At 32.8% G+C, this 20,997-nt stretch overlaps 3 protein-coding genes across 8 annotated transcripts; 1 reads left to right on the top strand and 2 right to left on the bottom strand.

Annotated features, from left to right (window-relative positions):
• On the top strand, nucleotides 3,915-8,279 carry LOC107634590 (glycerophosphodiester phosphodiesterase GDPD6). Of its 3 annotated transcripts, none has more exons than XM_021124044.1 (8): nucleotides 3,915-4,215; nucleotides 4,870-5,048; nucleotides 5,385-5,568; nucleotides 5,789-5,863; nucleotides 6,264-6,373; nucleotides 6,633-6,851; nucleotides 7,516-7,671; nucleotides 7,827-8,279. In XM_021124044.1, the coding sequence occupies exons 1-8, from the start codon at nucleotides 4,098-4,100 to the stop codon at nucleotides 8,052-8,054; spliced, it is 1,269 nt and encodes a 422-aa protein (XP_020979703.1). In that variant the 5' UTR covers nucleotides 3,915-4,097; the 3' UTR covers nucleotides 8,055-8,279. The 3 variants fall into 3 exon arrangements, with proteins under 3 accessions (XP_020979703.1, XP_016193510.1, XP_016193512.1); XM_016338024.2 differs by having other exon boundaries at nucleotides 3,917-4,188; XM_016338026.2 differs by having other exon boundaries at nucleotides 4,171-4,534.
• Nucleotides 8,549-11,901, bottom strand: LOC107634573 (replication protein A 70 kDa DNA-binding subunit B). 2 transcript variants are annotated; one of them, XM_016338013.2, is made up of 12 exons: nucleotides 11,643-11,901; nucleotides 11,382-11,528; nucleotides 11,086-11,289; nucleotides 10,983-11,002; nucleotides 10,427-10,633; nucleotides 10,237-10,339; nucleotides 9,993-10,117; nucleotides 9,813-9,891; nucleotides 9,584-9,728; nucleotides 9,271-9,431; nucleotides 9,070-9,190; nucleotides 8,549-8,981 (listed from the first exon to the last, which is right to left on the bottom strand). In XM_016338013.2, the coding sequence occupies exons 1-12, from the start codon at nucleotides 11,768-11,770 to the stop codon at nucleotides 8,781-8,783; spliced, it is 1,641 nt and encodes a 546-aa protein (XP_016193499.1). In that variant the 5' UTR covers nucleotides 11,771-11,901; the 3' UTR covers nucleotides 8,549-8,780. The 2 variants fall into 2 exon arrangements, with proteins under 2 accessions (XP_016193499.1, XP_016193495.1); XM_016338009.2 differs by having other exon boundaries at nucleotides 10,427-10,697; nucleotides 10,825-11,002; nucleotides 11,643-11,899.
• LOC107619306 (F-box/kelch-repeat protein At3g06240-like) lies at nucleotides 13,112-15,624 on the bottom strand. Of its 3 annotated transcripts, none has more exons than XM_021124034.1 (3): nucleotides 15,306-15,613; nucleotides 14,449-14,500; nucleotides 13,112-14,100 (listed from the first exon to the last, which is right to left on the bottom strand). In XM_021124034.1, exons 2-3 carry the CDS (start codon nucleotides 14,467-14,469, stop codon nucleotides 13,327-13,329), a joined length of 795 nt encoding a protein of 264 aa, XP_020979693.1. In that variant the 5' UTR covers nucleotides 14,470-14,500; nucleotides 15,306-15,613; the 3' UTR covers nucleotides 13,112-13,326. The 3 variants fall into 3 exon arrangements, with proteins under 3 accessions (XP_020979693.1, XP_020979689.1, XP_016177050.1); XM_021124030.1 differs by having other exon boundaries at nucleotides 13,112-14,157; nucleotides 15,306-15,612; XM_016321564.2 differs by having other exon boundaries at nucleotides 13,112-14,500; nucleotides 15,306-15,624.

Raw genomic sequence — 20,997 nt, 5'->3', positions numbered from 1 at the left:
TGATTTTAAATCTAAAATTACGATGGGGACGGTTTCGATTCTGACCCTTTAACGTTAGGACCAAAACAATACTTATCCCTATTATTATTATTATTCCATTTCAGATAAAATATTTTTGACCCAAAATTTAAAAAATACTTTAACACACAAATGGCAATCTGTCTATCACTAAATCATATAAATTGAGTGCAATCCATTATTCTATATAGGCCTCAAAAAGGGACACTTCTTTTTTTTTTTTTTTTCAGGAAAGGGATACTTTTTCAAACAGAAGTGTTTAGAACCCATCAGCCCAAATACCATAAACAAAAACCTATGGCCCACTCTTCAGATGGCTTCAACTACCAGCTGCACCAAGGCTAATATTATTCGGCTACACAAACCTTGCTAAATGCACTTAGAATTGAGGATATATTTAGATACTTAGAATTAACAAGGAATATTTTAATATTGTGTGATTGAATGTATAATCACGAGATATTTAGATACTTAGAATTGAGGGATGTTCAATTTATCTAATAAAAAAATATTTTTGTTAGATAAATAATGACTTTTGTAAATAATGTAAATAATAGGTTTTAAAATTGACCCAATAAAATAAAAAAAAAATATTTTACTCCTAAATTATCTCTTAAACTCTAATATTAAAAAGATAACCATCTACATACCTAGTGAATTAAAATATCTAACATATTCATTATTCATATTATTTAGTATTCTCATTATCTACCTATATTTTTTCAAAAAAAAAAACAACCCCACAATGTCATTGTCACAAATTCTCCCACGGTTCACGATACTACCAGTTTCATCCTCATGATGCACCTTGCATTTACGAGTCTACATTATCATTTTAATACCCAATCTGGACCATCAGAATTTTTTATTATAAGAATCAACGGCATGCACACTACTATAGCAATGAGGCAAGAAAGGGCAGTGGCATACCTGAAAACCTTTCCAATAAGAGGAAGTATAGAGCTAATGGAGTATTTTTACAATGCGTACAATAGTGGTATAGGGATGTTTGATTCAGTAAGATATTAGATGTTTATTATTTTTGGCATCCAGATGGTTATTTTGGATAGTATGAATGTATTGTGTTTAAAAAATTAGTAATATTTTATTTTGAATGTTCATTTTTTAACTTATATTTGGCCAAATAAATAGTCCATTATACACATTATATAAATACTTTGTTGGCTCCTAACAAAATTCTTCCAATAATAATAACTTAAACATACCTGATTTGTCCTTTATAACAAATAACAAGGTTGTTATTATTCTTTGAACAATATTTACATCTATCTCAAAAGTTGAATAAATAATAAAATATTTTTAATAGCTATATAAACATTTTTAGACCACAGATTATCTATTTTGGTCTTCATAGAACTTCAAACCAGACACTTTAGTCCCCCACTAAAATTAATTATTCGATTGGTTCCTAACAATTAACTCTGTCAGTTACTTAGGTCCTTTACTCTGTCAAATCTAACGGAGGACAAAATAGTCCCTAACAATTCTAATAGAGGACAAAATAGTCCCTGATCTCCTCTGTTCGAAAATGACAATGTTCTCTCCCAATTTCCATCATATCTCGTATAACACTAACAATCTAACACTGTAACTTCAAGCTACACAATGCACACTCTACAACTTCAATGTTCACAAGAAAAAAAATCCTCAACTTGTTCTCAACCAATTCATACTCAGGAAACTAATGACTATGTCTCTCAACTACTTGTCGTCTTCGGTGGATCCCATGAATCTAGACAACAAGTCTGATTTGTCAAGACCCGTCGTCGTCGTTGCCATCTCCCTCCACCTCTGCCCTATCATCTCCATGACCACATTGTCCACCACTCTGATCGCTTTCTTCAGCTTCTTCTCCGAACCAATGTTCAGTAATCGCTTTAGTTTCCATATGAGCGGCAACGGCGATATTGCTCGTTGTACTGATAGCTTGGATGTGAGGTCGAAGCTGTCTGCCAACTTGGACTCCGGGAAAGAAGGAATGAAGCACTCGGTGTCTATTTCAAATGAGAATTTGTATATGATGTCGAATGATAATCTTCTCATGATGTCCTAATGTCCAACAATCTATATTACTTGCCGAAGAGTAAAGAAAGGCGTGCCCTTGGGGTAGTTGTGGAACTTGGTCTTGAGAATGTCGTGGACGTTGTCGGGGTTGGAGGTGATGTTATCGAGGACGTGAAAGTGGATGCTTCTGGTGGGTGAAGTGCAGAGGAGGTGGATGTACCAGTAGAGCTGGCAATGGGTAGGGTAGGGTAGGATTTGGACTCTACCCTAACCCTATCCGCAGATTGAAAACTTTTTTAAAATTCTACCCTACCCTACCCGCGGGTTGAGAATTTCTCAATCCTAACCCTAAAGTTCTAAACACTACCCTACTCGATCCTACCCGCAAAAAAATAAAAAAAATTTAAGCAAATATAAAATTCAACCATTTCAAATTTCATACATATTAATAAAATAGAAAATAAAAAACTAAGTTGAAATTAAAATTAAAAACAATAAAATCTTAAAGAATATATTAGGGGTATGGGTAGGGTAGGGTAGGGTATACCCTAAACCTGTACCCTATTCTACCCGCAGGTAAACCCGCACCGCACCCTACACTACCCGCAGTGGGTCGGGTAGACAACCCTACCCGAACGGGTTGGTCCGGGTTAGGCACCCGCAAATAGGGTATAGATTGCCAGTCCTATGTACCAATCACAAAAATTTAGGAAATGTGTGGTTCATGACATATTGAGGTAGGTGCGACACGTGTGGCAATTACACCATCGCTTAATCTTGTAGCTAAAGAGGAGGAAGGAAAAGATGAAAAAGAAGACTATGAAGGTGAAGAAGGAGAGTATGAATGTTAGGATTATGCGAGATATGATAAAAATTGGGGAAGAACAGTGTCATTTTTGAATAAAGGGGTCAGGGATCATTTTGTCCCTTGTTAGAGATGTCAGGGATCATTTTGCCCTCTGTTAGAGTTGACGGAGTCAAGGACCTAAGGCTGCGTTTGTTTGCAGAGACAGGACACTGAGACAGGGACACAGAAACACAAAATCGTGTTTGATCGAGGAGACATGGAGAAAGACAATGTGTCCAGAGACACTGAATTAGTGTATTTTGTGTCCATCCTGACAGGAAGGACACAGAGACACTAACAAGGGACACAACTTATTTTTTATTTTTTCTTTCATTATTCTTGTTAATTTTTCATCATTATATTTTTTATTATTATATTTTTCATCTCAAATTTTTTTTGATGAAAAAAATGAGAATAAATTAATTTTCATAATTTGTTCTAGTTTATCACTAAACAGGATACAAGAACACAAATTTTGTGTCTCTGTCCATCAGTATCTTATCCTGTCCTGTTCTCAATGTCTTATCTTGTCTTGTTCTCGGAAACAAACGCAACCTAAGTGACAGACGGAATTAATTGTTAAGAACTAATCGAGTAATTAATTTTAGTTAAAGATTAAAGTGTCTTGTTCAAAAATGTTTGAAGACCAAAACGGGTATATACTCTTTAATTTTTATACAAGATAAGACCCATGTAACAACCAACTATTCAATTTCCTTCAATTCAACACTAAAGAATCGTGCTAGGGAGTCAATGGCTTATTTGTACAATGTGTACAATGGGCTATATAAGTTATAAAATGAACTTCAATAATACTATGTCATGATACCACTCATCCTAGAAGCTTACGCTGATGGAAAAAGTAACACTAATTATTATATCTCTAATACTCCGTAAACCTCCATTGTCAACATTCTACAAATATTTCCATACTTTCCCACCAAAAAAATAAAGAATAACCATTTCATCATCCTCGTTGTTTCTGAAGTCAGAACAACAAGGAAAGTTCAAATTTCGAATACTACTTACAGTTCATAATTTTTTTTCACATTACAGTTTTACCCTTTTTTAAGAAAAATGTTTTGAGATTTACGAAACTATTATTAATTTGTGCGTGGAATATTCGTGGATGAGTCCAATATTCACGCTCTCATTTGAATGACTCTGCCATGTGGTTGAGAAAAGTTCTGACCAGTTATTGGTTCATATGTATATATGTTCATTCGGCGAAGGAACAAGACTCATAAAACAAAGAGTGGACTTGACTTCAAGGGCCATTTCCATGGCTAACCCAACCAGTAAGCAACCCCCAACAATGAACAGCTGCAAGTTTCAAACTTTTGGAAAACTTTGTTGCTCCTAAATTATCATTCTGTTTGTTCAATGTGTTTTTCTTCCCCATTTGTTCTTTTTTCTTTTTTCTTTTTTTTTTCTTTTGTTATTGTGCTTCTTAAATAGCTTTTGGTAGCTTATACTGTGAGCATATTTTTCTGATTGCTTCTACCTTTTTCACTGTTGGAATTGGATTATTTTGACAATGGTTTCTTCATATTACGGCTTTTGTTTATGTTGATCTGATGATTCCTCTTCGTAGAGCTCTTTTTCTATTGCGGCAGAAGGCCTTTACTCCGCAAAGTTTATTGGGTATTTGATTTTTAAATTTTTTTTTTTTTAATTGAGCAATGATCCTTGGCCATTTAGTTTATGAATGGATCATTGGACCTACCAACTTTCTTCAACTCTGGGAATTTTGAGTGTTGACTCAATGATTAAATATTTGGTTATTCTGTGATGATAGATACAACTTTTGTTCTTGGTTTAGGGAATGATTCTGGAATTATTAGGGATCTATCTTATCAGGTTTCACTTTCTCATGAAAATTGAGTGTATAATTTCCATGTTCATGTGCTCGTAAATCATACTTATTTATTTCTGGTTAAATATCTCTTAACTTGGTGTTATATTTCTAAACTTAACAGGTTTTTCACTTGTGGTATTTCTATTGTTTGTTATTGGATGCACTGCAAGGCCTATTTATCCACTTCCTAGTCAAGACGATCATAGAATTCGGCAGCCTCTACAAACTTTCCGGCCATACAACATTGCACACCGAGGCGCAAATGGAGTGATTCCTGAAGAAACTCGTCCTGCATACTTGGTGAATAAGTGCAAAATTCTTGGCAAAACTGCATTCCTTCCTTGTTACTTTTATATCTGATTTCCAAATTAAATAAAATTATATGCAAAGAAAATTTTATCTGAAATACCCCTGGTATTCGATCCAGTGCATCTATTTATATTTGTTGATTATATGCACTGATTAGCTCAATGCTTTCCTAGTTAGCATTCCAGTCTTAATTTTTCAAAGCTTCAACAATTATAAGTTCAATGCTTAATTGATTATCCAGAAACCAATTAGGTACAATACAGATAAAAAAATAAGCATATTTTCATATTTGTCTTATACTTGTCCAAAAATGAATCTCTCTCGCAGAAAGCTATTGAAGATGGTGCAGATTTCATTGAAACTGATATCTTATCTTCCAAAGATGGTGTTCTTATATGTTTCCACGATGTTACCCTTGATGATACCACTGACATTGCGAAGTACAAAAAGTTTGAAAATCGCAAAAGGACATACGAAGTCGAAGGGGTCAACAGAACTGGATTTTTTACTGGTATAGTTAGTTGTTATTCAAGTTGAAGTTCCCTGCAAATTTCATGCATAAAAATCTCTTTTAGGCTTATCTGGCAGCTGTAATTTTTGCTTCTTTCATAAATGATTGGGAATAAACTTTGCAAACTTTAGTGTGTTTGATAATGTATATCTATGGAAGTTTGCTTATGCTTTCAAGTTTCTATTCGCTAAACTGGTTATACTCATTTCTATGTTTGCAGTTGATTTCACAATTGAGGAATTAAAGTCATTAAGGGTGAATCAGAGGTATAGCTTCAGGGATAAACAGTATAATGGTTTGTACCTTCTTATTACTAGCGGCCTCTCATTCTGTTATTCAGTTGTTCCCCCTTTGTTTGTTTGATTTGTTTATGCATTGATTGTCAACAGTTCTGTTGTCAGGGTTCACTATGTCATAGTTTCAAAACCATTATGAGAAAGTTGTTTATCAATATTATCTTTCAATATTTGTTTCATATACCTTTCTCCTCCATAACTATAACCCCGAACCACCACCGGAATGGAACTTCTCTTATTATTTTTTCGCCTTTAGCCTTTCATTGGTGCAGCATGCTGATCTCTTGTTTTGTCTTTTTTTTATTGTTACATGAAATATTATTACTTTATCATCTTGTTTTTCAAAAAGAAGTTAACTGTTAGTGTTTAACCTTATAGATACTCAAAATTCTTTTTCAGGAAAATTTGGAATCATCACTTTTGAAGAGTTCATTTCCATTGCATTGGATGCAGATAGAGTTGTTGGAATATATCCAGAGATAAAGAATCCAGTTTTTATCAATCAGCATGTGAGTTTTTATACCTGGAATCTAACAAATGTCTATACTCTAAACTAATGATAATAACTATTATAGGAAATGGGATTATTGTTGGAAGTTTCAAAATATGCTACTAATATCAACAGTATTTTAATCATCTGTTATAATATGGTATATCCAAAATATTACAGTTTCATGCTTGACAATTTAATTCTTAATCAGCAATTTAGGCTAATTTCTTTTATAGTTTGTGTCTGCTGTCTGTTCATTAAGTTGATACAATCAACAGGTGAAATGGCCAAATGGCAAAAGATTTGAAGACATATTTGTCAAGACACTTCAGAAATATGGATACAAAGGTTCATACTTATCAAAATATTGGCTAAAACAACCTGTATTTATTCAGTCATTTGCTCCAACATCACTTGTGTATATATCAAATCAAACGGATTTGCCCAAGGTTTTCTTAATTGACGATGTTACTGTTTCAACGCAAGACACTAATCAGGTGCGTAAGGCATTCTCCTTATTTAGCCTGCATTAAAATCATTCAACTTCTTTTGTGCAGTTTGCAAGTTTTGGAACAAAATGGATTTCTTTTTCAATGGAATTTGTTATGCTTGATACGAATTTTTTTTTTTATTATAATACCTGTAGTGCAGCTTTCAGCCTTGTTAAAGTCAATACAAAGAGAAATCTAGTAGTAACTTTATGCCCATATGTATGTCGAATACTAAGAATAGTGAGGGCCTATCTTGTTTGTCTTTTAATTTTCAATTTTTTATGTTCCAAAATTGTGAAGAAAAAAGTGAAAAAAAGTGGAATTTTGTTTTCTATTTCCGTTTCATGCATTCACACTTTAGTTAAATTGAAATGAAAATGAAATGAAAACAAAAACAGAAAACGTTTTCACAAACCAAACATGCCCTAATAATTTTTTTTCCTTGTTGAACAAAATCCTCCATTATTTAAAAGAAAGAAAAATAAGGTTGTAACACTGAAAAATGGAGAAAGTAAGCTTTTTCTCCTAGCTTCAACCTTCAGCTTAGCCTGTTGAGTAGTTTGTTTATATTTCTCACAAGTAATAACTAAATGTCTAATCCTCCATGAACAAAACTGGGAAGGATAATAAAATGGGCCTAACAAAATGTTACTACAATGCTGATATGCAGTCATATTGGGAAATCACATCCGATAAATACCTAAACTACATAAAGAATTACGTTGTTGGAATTGGACCTTGGAAGGACACAATAGTACCTGTGGCAAAGAATTATTTGGAAGAGCCTAGTGATCTTGTTGCCAGGGCACATGCTCATAACCTTCAGGTGCAACTCCTATCATAAACCTTGTTTTCTTTCATGAGATTTCATAAATTTTGTTCGAGGGTACTTCGCCATTGTATTTCATTTCCAGGATTGACTTTAGAGCTAAGTAAATGATAATATTAATATGAAATGCTGATTACAATAATACAATGCAGGTGCATCCATATACTTACCGAAATGAGAACCAGTTTTTGCACTTCAACTTTAGTCAAGATCCTTATAAAGAGTATGATTATTGGATCAACAAAATAGGAGTTGATGGCCTCTTCACAGATTTCACAGGAAGTCTTCACAATTTTCAGGAATGGACCTCCAGTGATACGAAGACTGAATCCAATATATTGCATAAAATTGCTCTTTTGGTCTCTCCTTATAATAACTAAGAATTGTGGAAATTGAAATGTCTGTACTAGTGTCTGAATTTGCTTATTTACATGCAAATATGCCTCTGCTACATGTTCATTGTTCACCAGAGATTTTGCCCGAGGCTGGTTTTAACTTTAAGAATTGCACAAACCAAGCTAGAGCAAATCTCATTGGGACATTGCCAGTACTTAATCAATTTGAAATTTTAAATGCCCTCAGTAAAAATAAGTTACTTTTGTAAATAGTTTAGTTAGCTATAACCAAATGCTAAATTATGTTCTCCAAGATAATTTAGCATTTGGCTCCATATTTGTTCCTTTGGTAAATTTGTTTTAAATTTTTTTTTTTCACATCTGCTTCTTGGCTATTATTATAGTTTCCATGAGCAAACCCAACCTAATCTTGCAAAATTAATTTGTCAAAAGCAGTGATTCATATTACTCTTGCCCAGGATTAATTTTAAATTTTTAACAAATCAATGTTATAAGTTAACTTAAATAATACAGCTATGGAAAGCCAATAAAGATGACAGCATCATCTGTTAAATATAAACTCCCACATATGAAGAATTTCATAGAGTAAAGAAAATCTAAAGGAGCATATTTCAAGTCAGCAAAATATGTAATCTAAACAACCTAAGGGATTGATAATTTACAAGCTGAGTGTTTAATTAAACAGTAATCAGCAGCCGTAAACCAAAAGAGCTAAGTGCTGTTGAATCAAAATATTTATAAATATCAATCTTATTGTGAAGCTCTCATCTTTGATATATCTTCCAAGAGAAGTCTTGACTCAGCAGCAAAGTCAACAGGAACAACGGTCTTGGCTGTGATCCTTTGCCTCTTCTCATTGTTATACTCGTTTTGAGAAACGCTAACCCGGAAAAGATGAGGAACCCAAGTAGCTTGTTTCAGTTTCAGTTGAAAAGGGTTATCTTCTCCCTCCTGAAACAAACAAAAGGAAATTAAAGATTGAATAAATTCTATCCAATATCAATTCTACAAAGACAACCACACACGCACACTATGTTACCTGAGATTTTAAGGTGTCTAGTTCATCAGCAGAGCACCCAACAATCTTCTCAGCTTCTTCATTGAAGACTGAGACATAAGCCTCCCCACTTTCATCAGCAACTTTTACAACCATAATGTATCTGAAAGAGGACAATCTGAATTTCAACTACATTGTATAACATAGAAACTTTCCAGACTAAGAATTCAATAGTTGAATTACCTTAAACTACATTGTTCATCATTTTTCTGGCAACCTTCACACCAATACCCAGCACCAATGCTCTCAGTGACTTTCTTGTTGCAAGTTTTGCAAGCACGGTACCACATTGCTTGATCTGGCTTTATGAAGCTTATGTATCCTCTAAGGCTGAAAAATGCAGGCTGTTCCACAACAACAAATTAGACAATCCATTCAAATTTGCAAAACTTCAATACATTTCAGATTAAAACATCAACATATTGGAACTATTTTTATAACATTATTGAAAGTTAGAACTCAAAACAACAGGTTGTAATATTTCTAGGTCATGCACCTTGTCTTCTCCCAATGACAGGTTCGAAGTTATGTAAGAAAGTGAAACACGATCAGAGTACACAGATCTACTTCCATTCATGGATGAAGGACTCGAGCCAGAGCCAACAGAAGCCATTGTAGCATCTTTGCCTTCAGAGTCATACCTGTTGGTCACATTAACATGTAAGCACGAGAATAACACGGATGTCAAAACAGAGGGGCAATAAGCATTCAAGGCAACAGCATACCAGCATCTAAGTTTCTTTGCTTCAGGTATCTCTGGATCAATCTTAATTACACTTTTGCTTATAGCTGACAAAGAAACACCTGAAATGGAAAAGATTCAAGAATGATAATTGACAATCCCTTTTTCACTATGACATGCAAAAATTTACCATCACAGCTGAGGAGTTTATGACTATGCATACCTTGGAAATCCCCAACCCGAAGAGACTTAATTGCAACTACTGGAGATTTATCAGCCATGTCCAGCAACTCTTGACCTATGTTAGTTGCGAGATCATTCCACAGTGACACCACTACTGTCTTCTTCCTGCAATGTCAAGTATAGATATTTAAAATTTCACTGAATTTGTTTTTTTTTTTTAATGAAATAAAAAAAGCTACACACAAACACACACACACTGTAAATGAACTATAGAAAATACTCACGTTTCATCAGCAATAGTAATGTCACGCTTTGGAATAGTTTCATTGTTGCTCTTCCTTCTTATGCTCATAGTTGGAGATACATTCTGAACAACTCCAACAACATCTGATACAGAGAACAAACATCACAGTAAATGATTAGCAACGGAACAAAAACACAATATAATATGCTTATCTTACAGACAACACTCACCAACAAGTTCAGATTTGTTGACATAAGGACCCAACTGATCAATTGGAACAAAGCTGAATTTTGTTTCAGGAACAAAACTTGCTTCATTGGCAGCTTCCTCTACCTCAGAATTCTCATTCAGTGTCATTTCATAGTCATTTTGTACAGTTTTGAACTGCTTGTTAGCAACTTTCAAAGTACCCTTTGATATGTAGTAAACCTTTCCCAAAACAAACTTGTCATAGAACTTCCTTGCAGCATCATTAAACATGGTTGCTTGAATCTGTGTGCCCTGAAAGAAGTTAACAAAATAACAACATAGTTAAATCTCCATCCACTAGAGTTACAATACAACACAAAAATCCAAATCATACAATCAAAATTTCGTTCAAATATACTAATGCCTTCACTTTACTTACATCTTCATCTGTCAACTCCACATTAAAGACACAACCTTCTCCTCGAGCATTCTTATAGGTGCGCATGTTCCCTTTGCTCGTAACACTAACCTTGATAGTCCAATTACCCTGATAAGGGTTCAATGAAACAAGAGGACGCACCCTACGCGTCATGGCCATTCTCGCAGCAGGTGCAACACTAAAAACAAAATTCATAAAACTCACAAATTAAAAAATGCTCAAAATCCCACAAAAAACAACCATGAGGAGGAGTACACTCACTTTCTATGCTGTTCATGCACAATCTGAGCAGCAGATTTTGACACCACTTCCTGCTTTGGCTTCAACACAATCCCACCTTCAATCTTGACCGCACTGTCTTGCTTCGGCTTCAGAACAATGCCACCACCTTCATTTTTCACCTCGCTCTTTATCTCTGATTCAAGAGCAGGAGACACAGGTTCGCATTTGGTAACAATAAGATACCTGCAATACCCAAATAACAAAAGGATTACAACTTCACTTCAAAAAGGAGTTAAGCAACGCATTGAACAAGCGGCATATAATTAGGGATTTACTTTTCAGATTTGTTGGGGATATCATTGAGAGTGTAATCAAGGATTCGAATAAGGCCGAGGTTCTGAATCTTGCCAGAGAGCACATCAGAGTACTGACTCGAGGGCAAAATCGCCCTCAGCTTCAATTTTCCATCACTAGCACTAAACCTGAAAAGATGAAACAAAAAATTAAAACAATAGAAGCTAAATTATAGATCTGAGAACCAAAAACAAGAAGGGATCCAGTTACTTAGACAGATAGATAGATAGATAGCTAGTTACATGTATCTGTTGCCACTTTGCTTGAGATCGAGGACTTGCACAACGATTTCGGGAAGATCAGAGGAGGAATCCGGTGTTGGATTTGCAAGCAGAGTGGAAATGGCGTCGGGGCTCACGGATTTCGCCATTGGAATTCTAGAAATGGAAACTGTAATTGCGGAAAGAGCGTGTTTAGGAAGATAGAGAAAGAGAGAGCGCGTTGGAATTGGAAGAAGAAGAAAGGGAGGGTTTTGTGCTTTGTAGAGTGTGGGGTTGTGGCGGGAACTTGTGTTTGAAAATTTAAGGGTTTCGCGGCTTTATTGTTATTTGTATTATTNCTAAAAAATCAACTTTTTCTTCATGCAAAAATTAGTTAACAAAAATTTTGACCAATAAACAAAAAGAAAAAACTAGAAAGAAAATAAATATACCAAGAGATTTAGGTGCAAATAAAATATAAAAATATTATATGTATACAGAAAATTAGTCACATATATTTATGTACAAATATATGTGTTATTTAACTCATTTTCAATGTATAATTTTTGTTTTAACATGTATTCTATTTAGATAACTGATTTTTTATGTACACCTAGTATAATTAATAAAAATTACCTATAAAATAAAAACAATAAAAAAATTAATATTGTCATTTTTTATTTTCCCCTTATGTAATTTTTTCAAATTATCCTTCAATTTTTTTTTTTTTTGGCCATGGAAAATGACTCACCAAAGTTTAGGATGGCCTGTGAATAATATATAATAGAAAAAAGACAATATCTACTCCGCTACTCCTTAAAAGAATATTGTCGATAAAATTATGCAAAAAATTGTTAAAATAGCAAAGCAAATGCAAGTATGCAACCCTACATTTATGATAAATTGATAATTGGTCACTTTTATCAGCTTCTAAAATCTTTTGAATTTTTTTTTATCGTTTTACTTTGTTTGAGATTATATTGTCTACGTTTTCTTTATACATATAGTATACTCCGAAATAAGAAACAAAAATCCTGAACATGGTCCTTGTGTAATTGTGTTTGTGAAGATGGTCCTTGTGTTCTTCCTTCAATGAGTGTTATGGCGAAGATGTTTAGTCACAGTGTCAAAGTGAATGTAAATATTACCTAATTAATTTTACTCTCATTTTCATTTTCCAACCAAACATACCCTTGGTCTTACAATGCTTTCCTGCATTGCACGTTAATGAGTGGAGTTTTGAGATTATTTTAGCTACAGCTAAGTTTAATTTGGAGGTTGACATATAAAAAATTCCCCACTTCTAATAAATATAAGTTATAAAAGTTGGTTACTTCAGTTTATAACCATCAGTTTCTCTCGTTGTAATTACAGTCAAAATTCAGGTTTATCTAAGAAGACAAGTATGTGCCTAGAATGTTATTGAAAAATGAATCACTTTGATCTTTTCACAATTATTTATAGGACTCGAAACTTGTATTTTCTTCTGGGTCATATAAACAAATTTGAGATTCAATCAATGTAGTCATTTACTTCATACATTCTATGCTTAACAATAAGCATCTTACAAAAATACCCTTGTTCATATACCTCTCATATTTTGTTACCTGGAAAAACACAATAGGGTATGTGGCAAGAGTGAATGTAAGAACAAACTAAACTGATCTTAGTTTTATAGACAGATCATAATAACAATAGTCATAAGTCTCCCAAAATAGTCTTAAGATCACAATATTACAGTTTGGCTGTAACAAAACTCTCCCTTGATACCAATTTCCTTAATCGTCTTGCTGCTAAAATCATACCAAACCAACTCACCATCATATTTTCTGAAGAATATGTCACCATTCTTCCCAGCACCAATAGGATGATCAACACAAGTTGGCAGGCCAACGGTGAAAAGTTTGACCCATGATTCCTTAACACCAGCTTCACCCAAAATTGATACGTCAAAGCAATTATTATCTTCAAACGTTGAAATTACAGCAACAGATTCTTTGAGCACCACCAAATATCTATCACAAAAATCATGATGGTTATATCGACTGATCGGTGTAGTAACAAACATCTCACTGCTCATGTCAAATGACACAAGTAACACTTCTGTGTCATATGGCTCTTGATTATTATCTTCAATGGCCAACCAATGGCATACTCCGTTCAAGTACACAGCTAGACCGACTGATTGTGGAAACACATCACATGTCATTTCAAGATCAAGGTTCCTCCAACAATTACTTTTTACACTATAAATTTGCCAAAATTGACCAGGAAGAGGTGGATTTACTTCTGCATAATCATTATTTAATGCATGTACAAGCACATTTTGAATTAGCTTATAGTCATCCGTCACATGATCATAACCAAAACCAGTGATTGTTATCTGAAACCGTAGTTCAGGCTCAGCAGTAAGAGAAGGAGGAACAACCTTAAATTCCTTAGTTTTCGGGGTCCATAATAATACTTTGATGCTGGTGGTTGTGTCTATCATAGAGACTTGCTGGAGACAAATTGTACCATTAACACAAGAGCCAACAACTATAACTGTTTCGTTATCCTGATGAAATGGAGATGGCCAATCAAATTTGACTCTGTTCTCATACCTCTCTCCAAAAAGTGAAAACAAATTACTTTCAACAGTATTTGGTACATGTTGATTCAGGAGGAGACATGAATCACGGGTTTTAGAAGTTAAATTCTCATAATACATGTCGACGAAATGAGGATCCTCAAGTAAATTTGCCCAAGATTTTTGCACGCAACTAAATCGCTTCAAAGATTTCACAGGCAATCTTGACAGAATGTTTAGTACAAGATCATTAGGTAAATTAACATTACTAGGACTAACCTTCTTATTCAATGAAGCCATTTTTTTACTGATGTCTCCACTTGGAAAGTGTCTGCAATCATAATATACAAGAATCACACAAGTGTTTATATGGAGGTGTTAAGAAATGAAATAATATCATAGTTAATAGTATAATAAATAAGTGTTTAATTTTGAAACGCTGAAAGTGTAAAGAGTTTTGTGCAGTAACCAATTAGATTATGTGTTTAGATAAACTTTTAAGTAGTGAGTTTGGAAATTAGTTACTTTACAAGATTGACTCTTTTACACTGAGAATAAATTCAATAAATAAACACTAAACAACATGATACACCAAAAAGAATAGTAACACACTAACAGTATAATAAATAGCCAATGAATAATAGCTCAAATGGCATAGTCTCCCCATACTCAATTAAGAGGTTACGGGTTCGAGTCTCCTATCTTTGGTGAAAAAAAAAAAGTATAATAAATAAGTTTTTCCTTTTGATGCACCGTGAGAGTGTCAAGAGTATAAAGAAATGTGGACTATATTGAATTAATATGATGCACACGGACTACCTAAGGTTTTAATACTTCAAGGAACAAACAGTTTGTGTAGCAAAATCAAAAACCCTAAATTTTGAATAATATTTCCTGGTATCAACAACTAGAACCAACTAGAAAAACATACTGGCAGATAATAATATGCTCAAACAACAACTCAAACTCTTATTTAAACTAATAAAAAAAAGAGAAACAAATTGTTCTAATATCTTTGAATGAAACGGCATAGGTTTCAAAAGTGTCACACTTGGCTACAAGCCTCTAATAAAGCATATATCACAAATTGCAAGTAAATAAAGAAAAGAAAAGAGAGAGTGTGTGTTTGAACATACTGAAGGGGATGAAGAGTGTTGGGAAGGGGAGAGAGCTTGGAGTTGGGTTTTGAAAAGATTGAGAGTCTTCTGTTGTTTGGATGAAGAAGCTGTGAATGTGAAGGGATGAAAGCAGAGAGATTAGAGGGCGTAAGAACAGTGAGCGGCTGGAGGCGTCGGACTGCCGGAGAGAAGAGGAGGACGGTGGCTGACTTGGTGACTGGCTGGGAGCGGGAGAAGTGAAAATTTTAGTAACACCCGAAGAAAGAATTGGGATTTTGCATTTAGCATTTACCCTTTGTTTGGATTGAGGAAGGAAAATGAGAAGAAAGAAAATGGAAGGAAAGGAAATGAAAGAAAAAGTTTATTTTTTTTTAGGGTAATTTATCCAAATAAATAAATTGGGTGAAAGTTTTACTTAAATATATAAAACAGAAATTTTTTACATATATGTGCATTTTCACGTTTCTATGTAAATTGTGGGAAACTACTACGGTTTCTAATTTTAACATAAACTGTGGTAAGCTACCACGGATTATGGTGTTTGTAGTTTGTGTGTAAACCGTGGCAAGCTCCAACGGTTTACGAAGAGAGAAAGCTAAGCATAAACCGTGGCAGGCTCCCACGGTTTATGAATGAGGAATTTTTATCATAAACCATTTATTTTTAGATGTTTGATTGCATCAATGTGGTATCATTTAGACTGCGCATGATAATTGTGACAGAATTCAGCGGCGTTCCCGCACACCCATCAGTTTTAATTGTGTGTTAAGGAGATAAATAAAACAGAAAAAGAATAAGAAATAACTGTTCGCCAATTGTTAAGAGAAGTTGATGGGGATAAATAAAACAAAGAAAAAATAGGAGATAACCGTTTGCCAATTCTCTTCTCTTTTTTTTTTTGTGTTTTATTTATCGTGCATTAACTTCACTTCATGATTCCCATATTTTAATTTGTATGAGTTAGCACACCGTATTTTTTAATAATGGTATTTTAATAATCGTATTTTAATTGTGTTAATAGTGTTCCATTTTTAAAACGTCTATCTTTTCTATTATATAAAACCGTCCATCTTTTCTATTATTTGAAATGTTTTATTTTTAAGAATTTGGTCCAATTTAAATTAATAATATTTTTATATATATATTATAATGTCATTACTTACATATATATGTATGAGTAGTTAAAGTGGTGATATGAATGTATGAGTAGTTAAAGTGGTAATATGATAAAATTTATTTTTTTTACTATTTTTTTTTATCAAAGTTATATAATTTTATTATTAAAATTGGTTCAATTTGGACTACAGGCAAAAATTATAGATTTAGATTATATTTTTTCTACTATTTAAATGTAATGTAAATTAAAATAGCATAATCATCCAAATGGACACTCATATATAAAATAAAACTAGTTTAATTTATTTCTTAAATTTATGATACCACATTGATGCAATTATCATGCACAGTCTAAATGATACCACATTGATGCAATCAAATATCTAAAAATAAATGGTTTATGATAAAAATTCCTCCTTCATAAACTTTGGGAGCCTGTCACGGTTTATGCTTAGCTTTCTCTCTTCGTGGAGCTTGCTACGGTTTACACACAAACCACAAACACCATAATTCGTGGTAGTTTGTCACAGTTTATGTTAAAATCATAAACCGTGGTAACTTTCCACGATTTACATAGAAGTGTAAAAATGCACATGTACATAAAGAATTTCTGTTTTGTGTATTTGAGTAAAGCTTTCACCCAATTTATTTATTTAGATAAATTGCCCTTTTTTTTATGTTGTTTGGAGAAGAAAAAATAGATGAAAAAATAATAGAAGAAATTTTTTTTTTGTTTGGATGGAAAGAAAAATAAGAAGAGAGAAAATCATAACCAAATGAAATTACCTTAATACCTTTTTCTACATTATATGTAAATTATCTTATACCAGTGTATTTAAATTATTTTTCAAATAAAAAAAAGTAATTACAGTTACATTTCAAAATTTTAACTTGTTATTTTTATTAACAATAATATTTTTTTGAATTTATCTTTTTATGTTATTTTTTAATGTCATAAATAAAATATATATCATTCTTTTTAAATATACACAAATATAACAAAAACGCAAAAACAAGTAACAATGAACAGGAAAATAGGTGTTCCCTTCTTTTGGAAAGATTGAAATTAGAGAATTTAATTTCGATAATTAAAAGGGTAAATTTGTCTTTTTACTCATAATTTTCTTTCTATCTCACTTTTCTGCCCAATTTTGACGTGAAAACTTTTAAGTGGGTCCCATACATACTTTTCTATTTTCCCTTCATTTAAGTAATTTTAAAATTAAAAAATCAAACACAAAATAATTTATTTATAAATTATTTTTAATATAAGTATTTATTATTTATTTTTTTTCAAAAAAAATTAATTAAGCATTTTATTCCAACTAAGTCTTAGATTTCTTTAGTTTTTTTTAACTCAAACATTAAAATATAATGAATGGTATCCTAAACTCTCTAAAGTAACATATAAGTTATCCTATTTGATGATTCATATTTTAATTGAGTGTTTATTTTAACTTGAGTTACTTTAATCTCATGAGAGTTAATAATATCTTTGGAAGACGATGACAATCTGACAGAAGAAGAAAATGGAACACCCAATAAGACAGTGTGGTTTATGTATGGGTGAAGATATAGACACAAATACACAAATATTGAAGACATATACATAAAGGAGACACACAATTTTTACTTTATTTGGTAACTATGCACAAGACAAAATATAAATTGCAAATATCAATATTATTCTTATCTCCCAAAAAAATCACCACAGTCACTACTATTAAGGATAAAAGTGGAAAAACTTATGTCTTAACCTTTGTGTCTTAGTGTCTCAATAAAATGGCAGTACACAAATTTTATGTATTTGTGTACCAATGTGTACCATCGTGTCTTTGCTTATTTTATGTATTTGAAAACTAAACATAAAACATGGGTGTGAGTGTGTCACCGTGTCTCAAAATTTGGTGGACACACCCACTAAACAAATAGTGCCTAGGAGGCACAACGACGACAAAGGAGTGGGGAGGAGTAAACGCAATTAGAGAGAGTTGGAGTACCTTCTTTTTTGGAAGAATGATTTGGGAAGAGAAAATAAGACCCCCGATGAGACGGTGATGCTTGAGAGGCGTAATGACGACGACGAAGAAGTGAAGAGGAGTAAACACAATTAGATAGAGTTGGAATACTTTTTCTAGAAGAATGATTTTGGAAGAGAAAACGAAACACCAATGAAACGGTGATGTTTGGGAGGCGCAATGACGATGAAAGAGTGGAGAAAGTAACTCAGGTTAAAATAAACACCCAATTAGAATGTGACACGTCAGAAAAGATAACTTACATGTTACTTTAGAGAGGGGTAGGATAGCATTTACCTTAAAATATTGGTAAATAATTAAAAGCTCTCGAATTAATTGGAGCAAATTTGTCGCTCCACTCGCATGAGCCTTGTCATTTTCACAAGATTCACCGTCTTTCTCGACGAACTTCAAACAAATTCGCTCAAATATAAGAATTTGAGGTCTCCTCACATTTCGCTTTTCACTGTTTATTATTCACTCTCATGTTTTTTTGTCTTATTTTTTATTTTGGCTGTTTTTCATCTTTTTATCTCTTTAATTCGTTAATTTCAGGTAATTATGTTCTTCTATTCCTTTTGAATTTAATTTATTGTTGTATTATTTTATAGTTTTAACATGTTTGTTTAGTTAGATTAAATTTTCATGTTAGTTATAGTTAGTTTGATAATTATTTAGTTTGATAATTAGATGATATAGTTAGTTTAGATAATGTCAAACGCGCATGTAATTTTGGTAGGAGATTAATAGATGCTAGTTAATGAAAAATTTTATTTAGATTATTTTTGTATTTGAACTAATTATGATTTAGAGTAAAATGATAATTTATGGTTTAGGTGGTTATATTTGTTTCCAATGTGTTTGATAATTAGTTAATTTTTAATTATTTTAGTTATATTATTGTTTCATTTGAGCTAATTATGGTTTAGAGTAAAATTATAATTTATGGTTTTTGTATTTAGATTTATTTCGAATATGTTTGATAATAGATTAGTTAATTTTAAATTATTTTATTCTAATTTATTCTATTATAGTGTAGTTTGATGGCAAAAATATGTTAAGTTACAAGGATACCTTTTATAGACAAAATCGGATTGACCAAATTGCTGGCAGACTTGGCCGAGCAATATACTTTATAACTTATGTCTTTTATATGTTTAAAATTTGTCTTATTACTTGTGGCCTCTGTTTTGTCTGACTCATTGATTTAATTAGTAAGGAACTCAGTATTGCATACGAGAAGAAATTTACTACAAGATTCTCCCGAGAAGATTAAGACACACCTTAGACTAGGAGGATTTGAGCATGTAACATATATGATAGAGTGAGACTATGACTGGGTATTGGTCACTGATTTGATCGAAAGATGGCATCCTGAGTCCCATACTTTTTACCTGTCATGTAGAGAGATGACTATCACCTGCGGGACGTGGAGTATCAATTAGGACTCAACATTGATGGAGATCCAGTCAACGGCTGCATCAGTGGACGGGAGGAGTTCTATGATGGGCACTCTATTGAGGACCTCTATGAGGAGCTGCTTGGTATTGTTCTGGACCCATGATAGACAGTCACAGAGTAAGTGGGCTGTCAATCTCACTTGATTTCGTAATATAGTACCCAACGGAAGACACCTGCTGTGGTACAGCAAAAGACACATCATGCAGATTATCAAAGGTATTTTGTTTCTGGATGCCTCTGACTCTCACGTGCACATGAAGTGGTTGTCTATATTAGATGACCTCGATCGATGTGGGAGATTGTCATGGGAGTCAGCTGTGTTGGTGTGGTTATAAAGCTAGATATGTCGTGCCACAGATTACCATCAGCAGAACGTAGGTGGATGTTGTGGATTACTTCTCTCTTGGGCATATCAACATATACCTTTGTGTTGATTGGAGGGATTTGACCAGCGCCAATTTTTCCTAATTGAGAGGTATTGCTATTATTTTGGTATATTATTTCTTAAGTTAATGGAATAGTTGTGTGATTTCTAAATATCCATGATGTTATAGGTAGGTGAGTTTGGAGCCACTTAATCAAATTCGGTAGCCAATGAAACCCAAAAAATGTTTATGGCATGAAAATGGTATTTTATAATGAAAGATTTTGTCATTGATTCCTTGATCTTAATTTGGTCAGATTATCTATATCTATAAGACTATATTGTATATAATGAGAATTTAAAATGAGTTAGTGTCTAACTTTATTTTTTAAAAATATCTTTCGTTATATATAATTCATACAAAGATATATACTTTTTTACTATTTTTAATACTTGAACCTAAAATCTCTTAATTGTTATAAATTACATGTCATCTCAACTAATTTATTTTGTTATTTTACACATATTTAATAAATAAAAAAATAGTATGTCTATTGATACACTAGTATTTATAATGTTGCTTGATATTAATTCTTTCATTTTTTTTTTTGGATTTTAGTATAAGAGTGATTGTATTCGTTGTACAATTTTGAGAACAAACATTGTGGTATTTAGGGCCTTGATTCAGGCGCATGAAATTTACTCTAGGAAAAACTTTCTTGTTTAATTAAACAGAAAACCACTTAAAACA

Source organism: Arachis ipaensis, chromosome B01 (genome assembly GCF_000816755.2).
Source record: "Arachis ipaensis cultivar K30076 chromosome B01, Araip1.1, whole genome shotgun sequence".
Lineage (NCBI taxonomy): Eukaryota > Viridiplantae > Streptophyta > Magnoliopsida > Fabales > Fabaceae > Arachis > Arachis ipaensis.
Note: the sequence above shows the minus strand (reverse complement) of the source record. Positions and strands in the feature narration are given on the sequence as shown.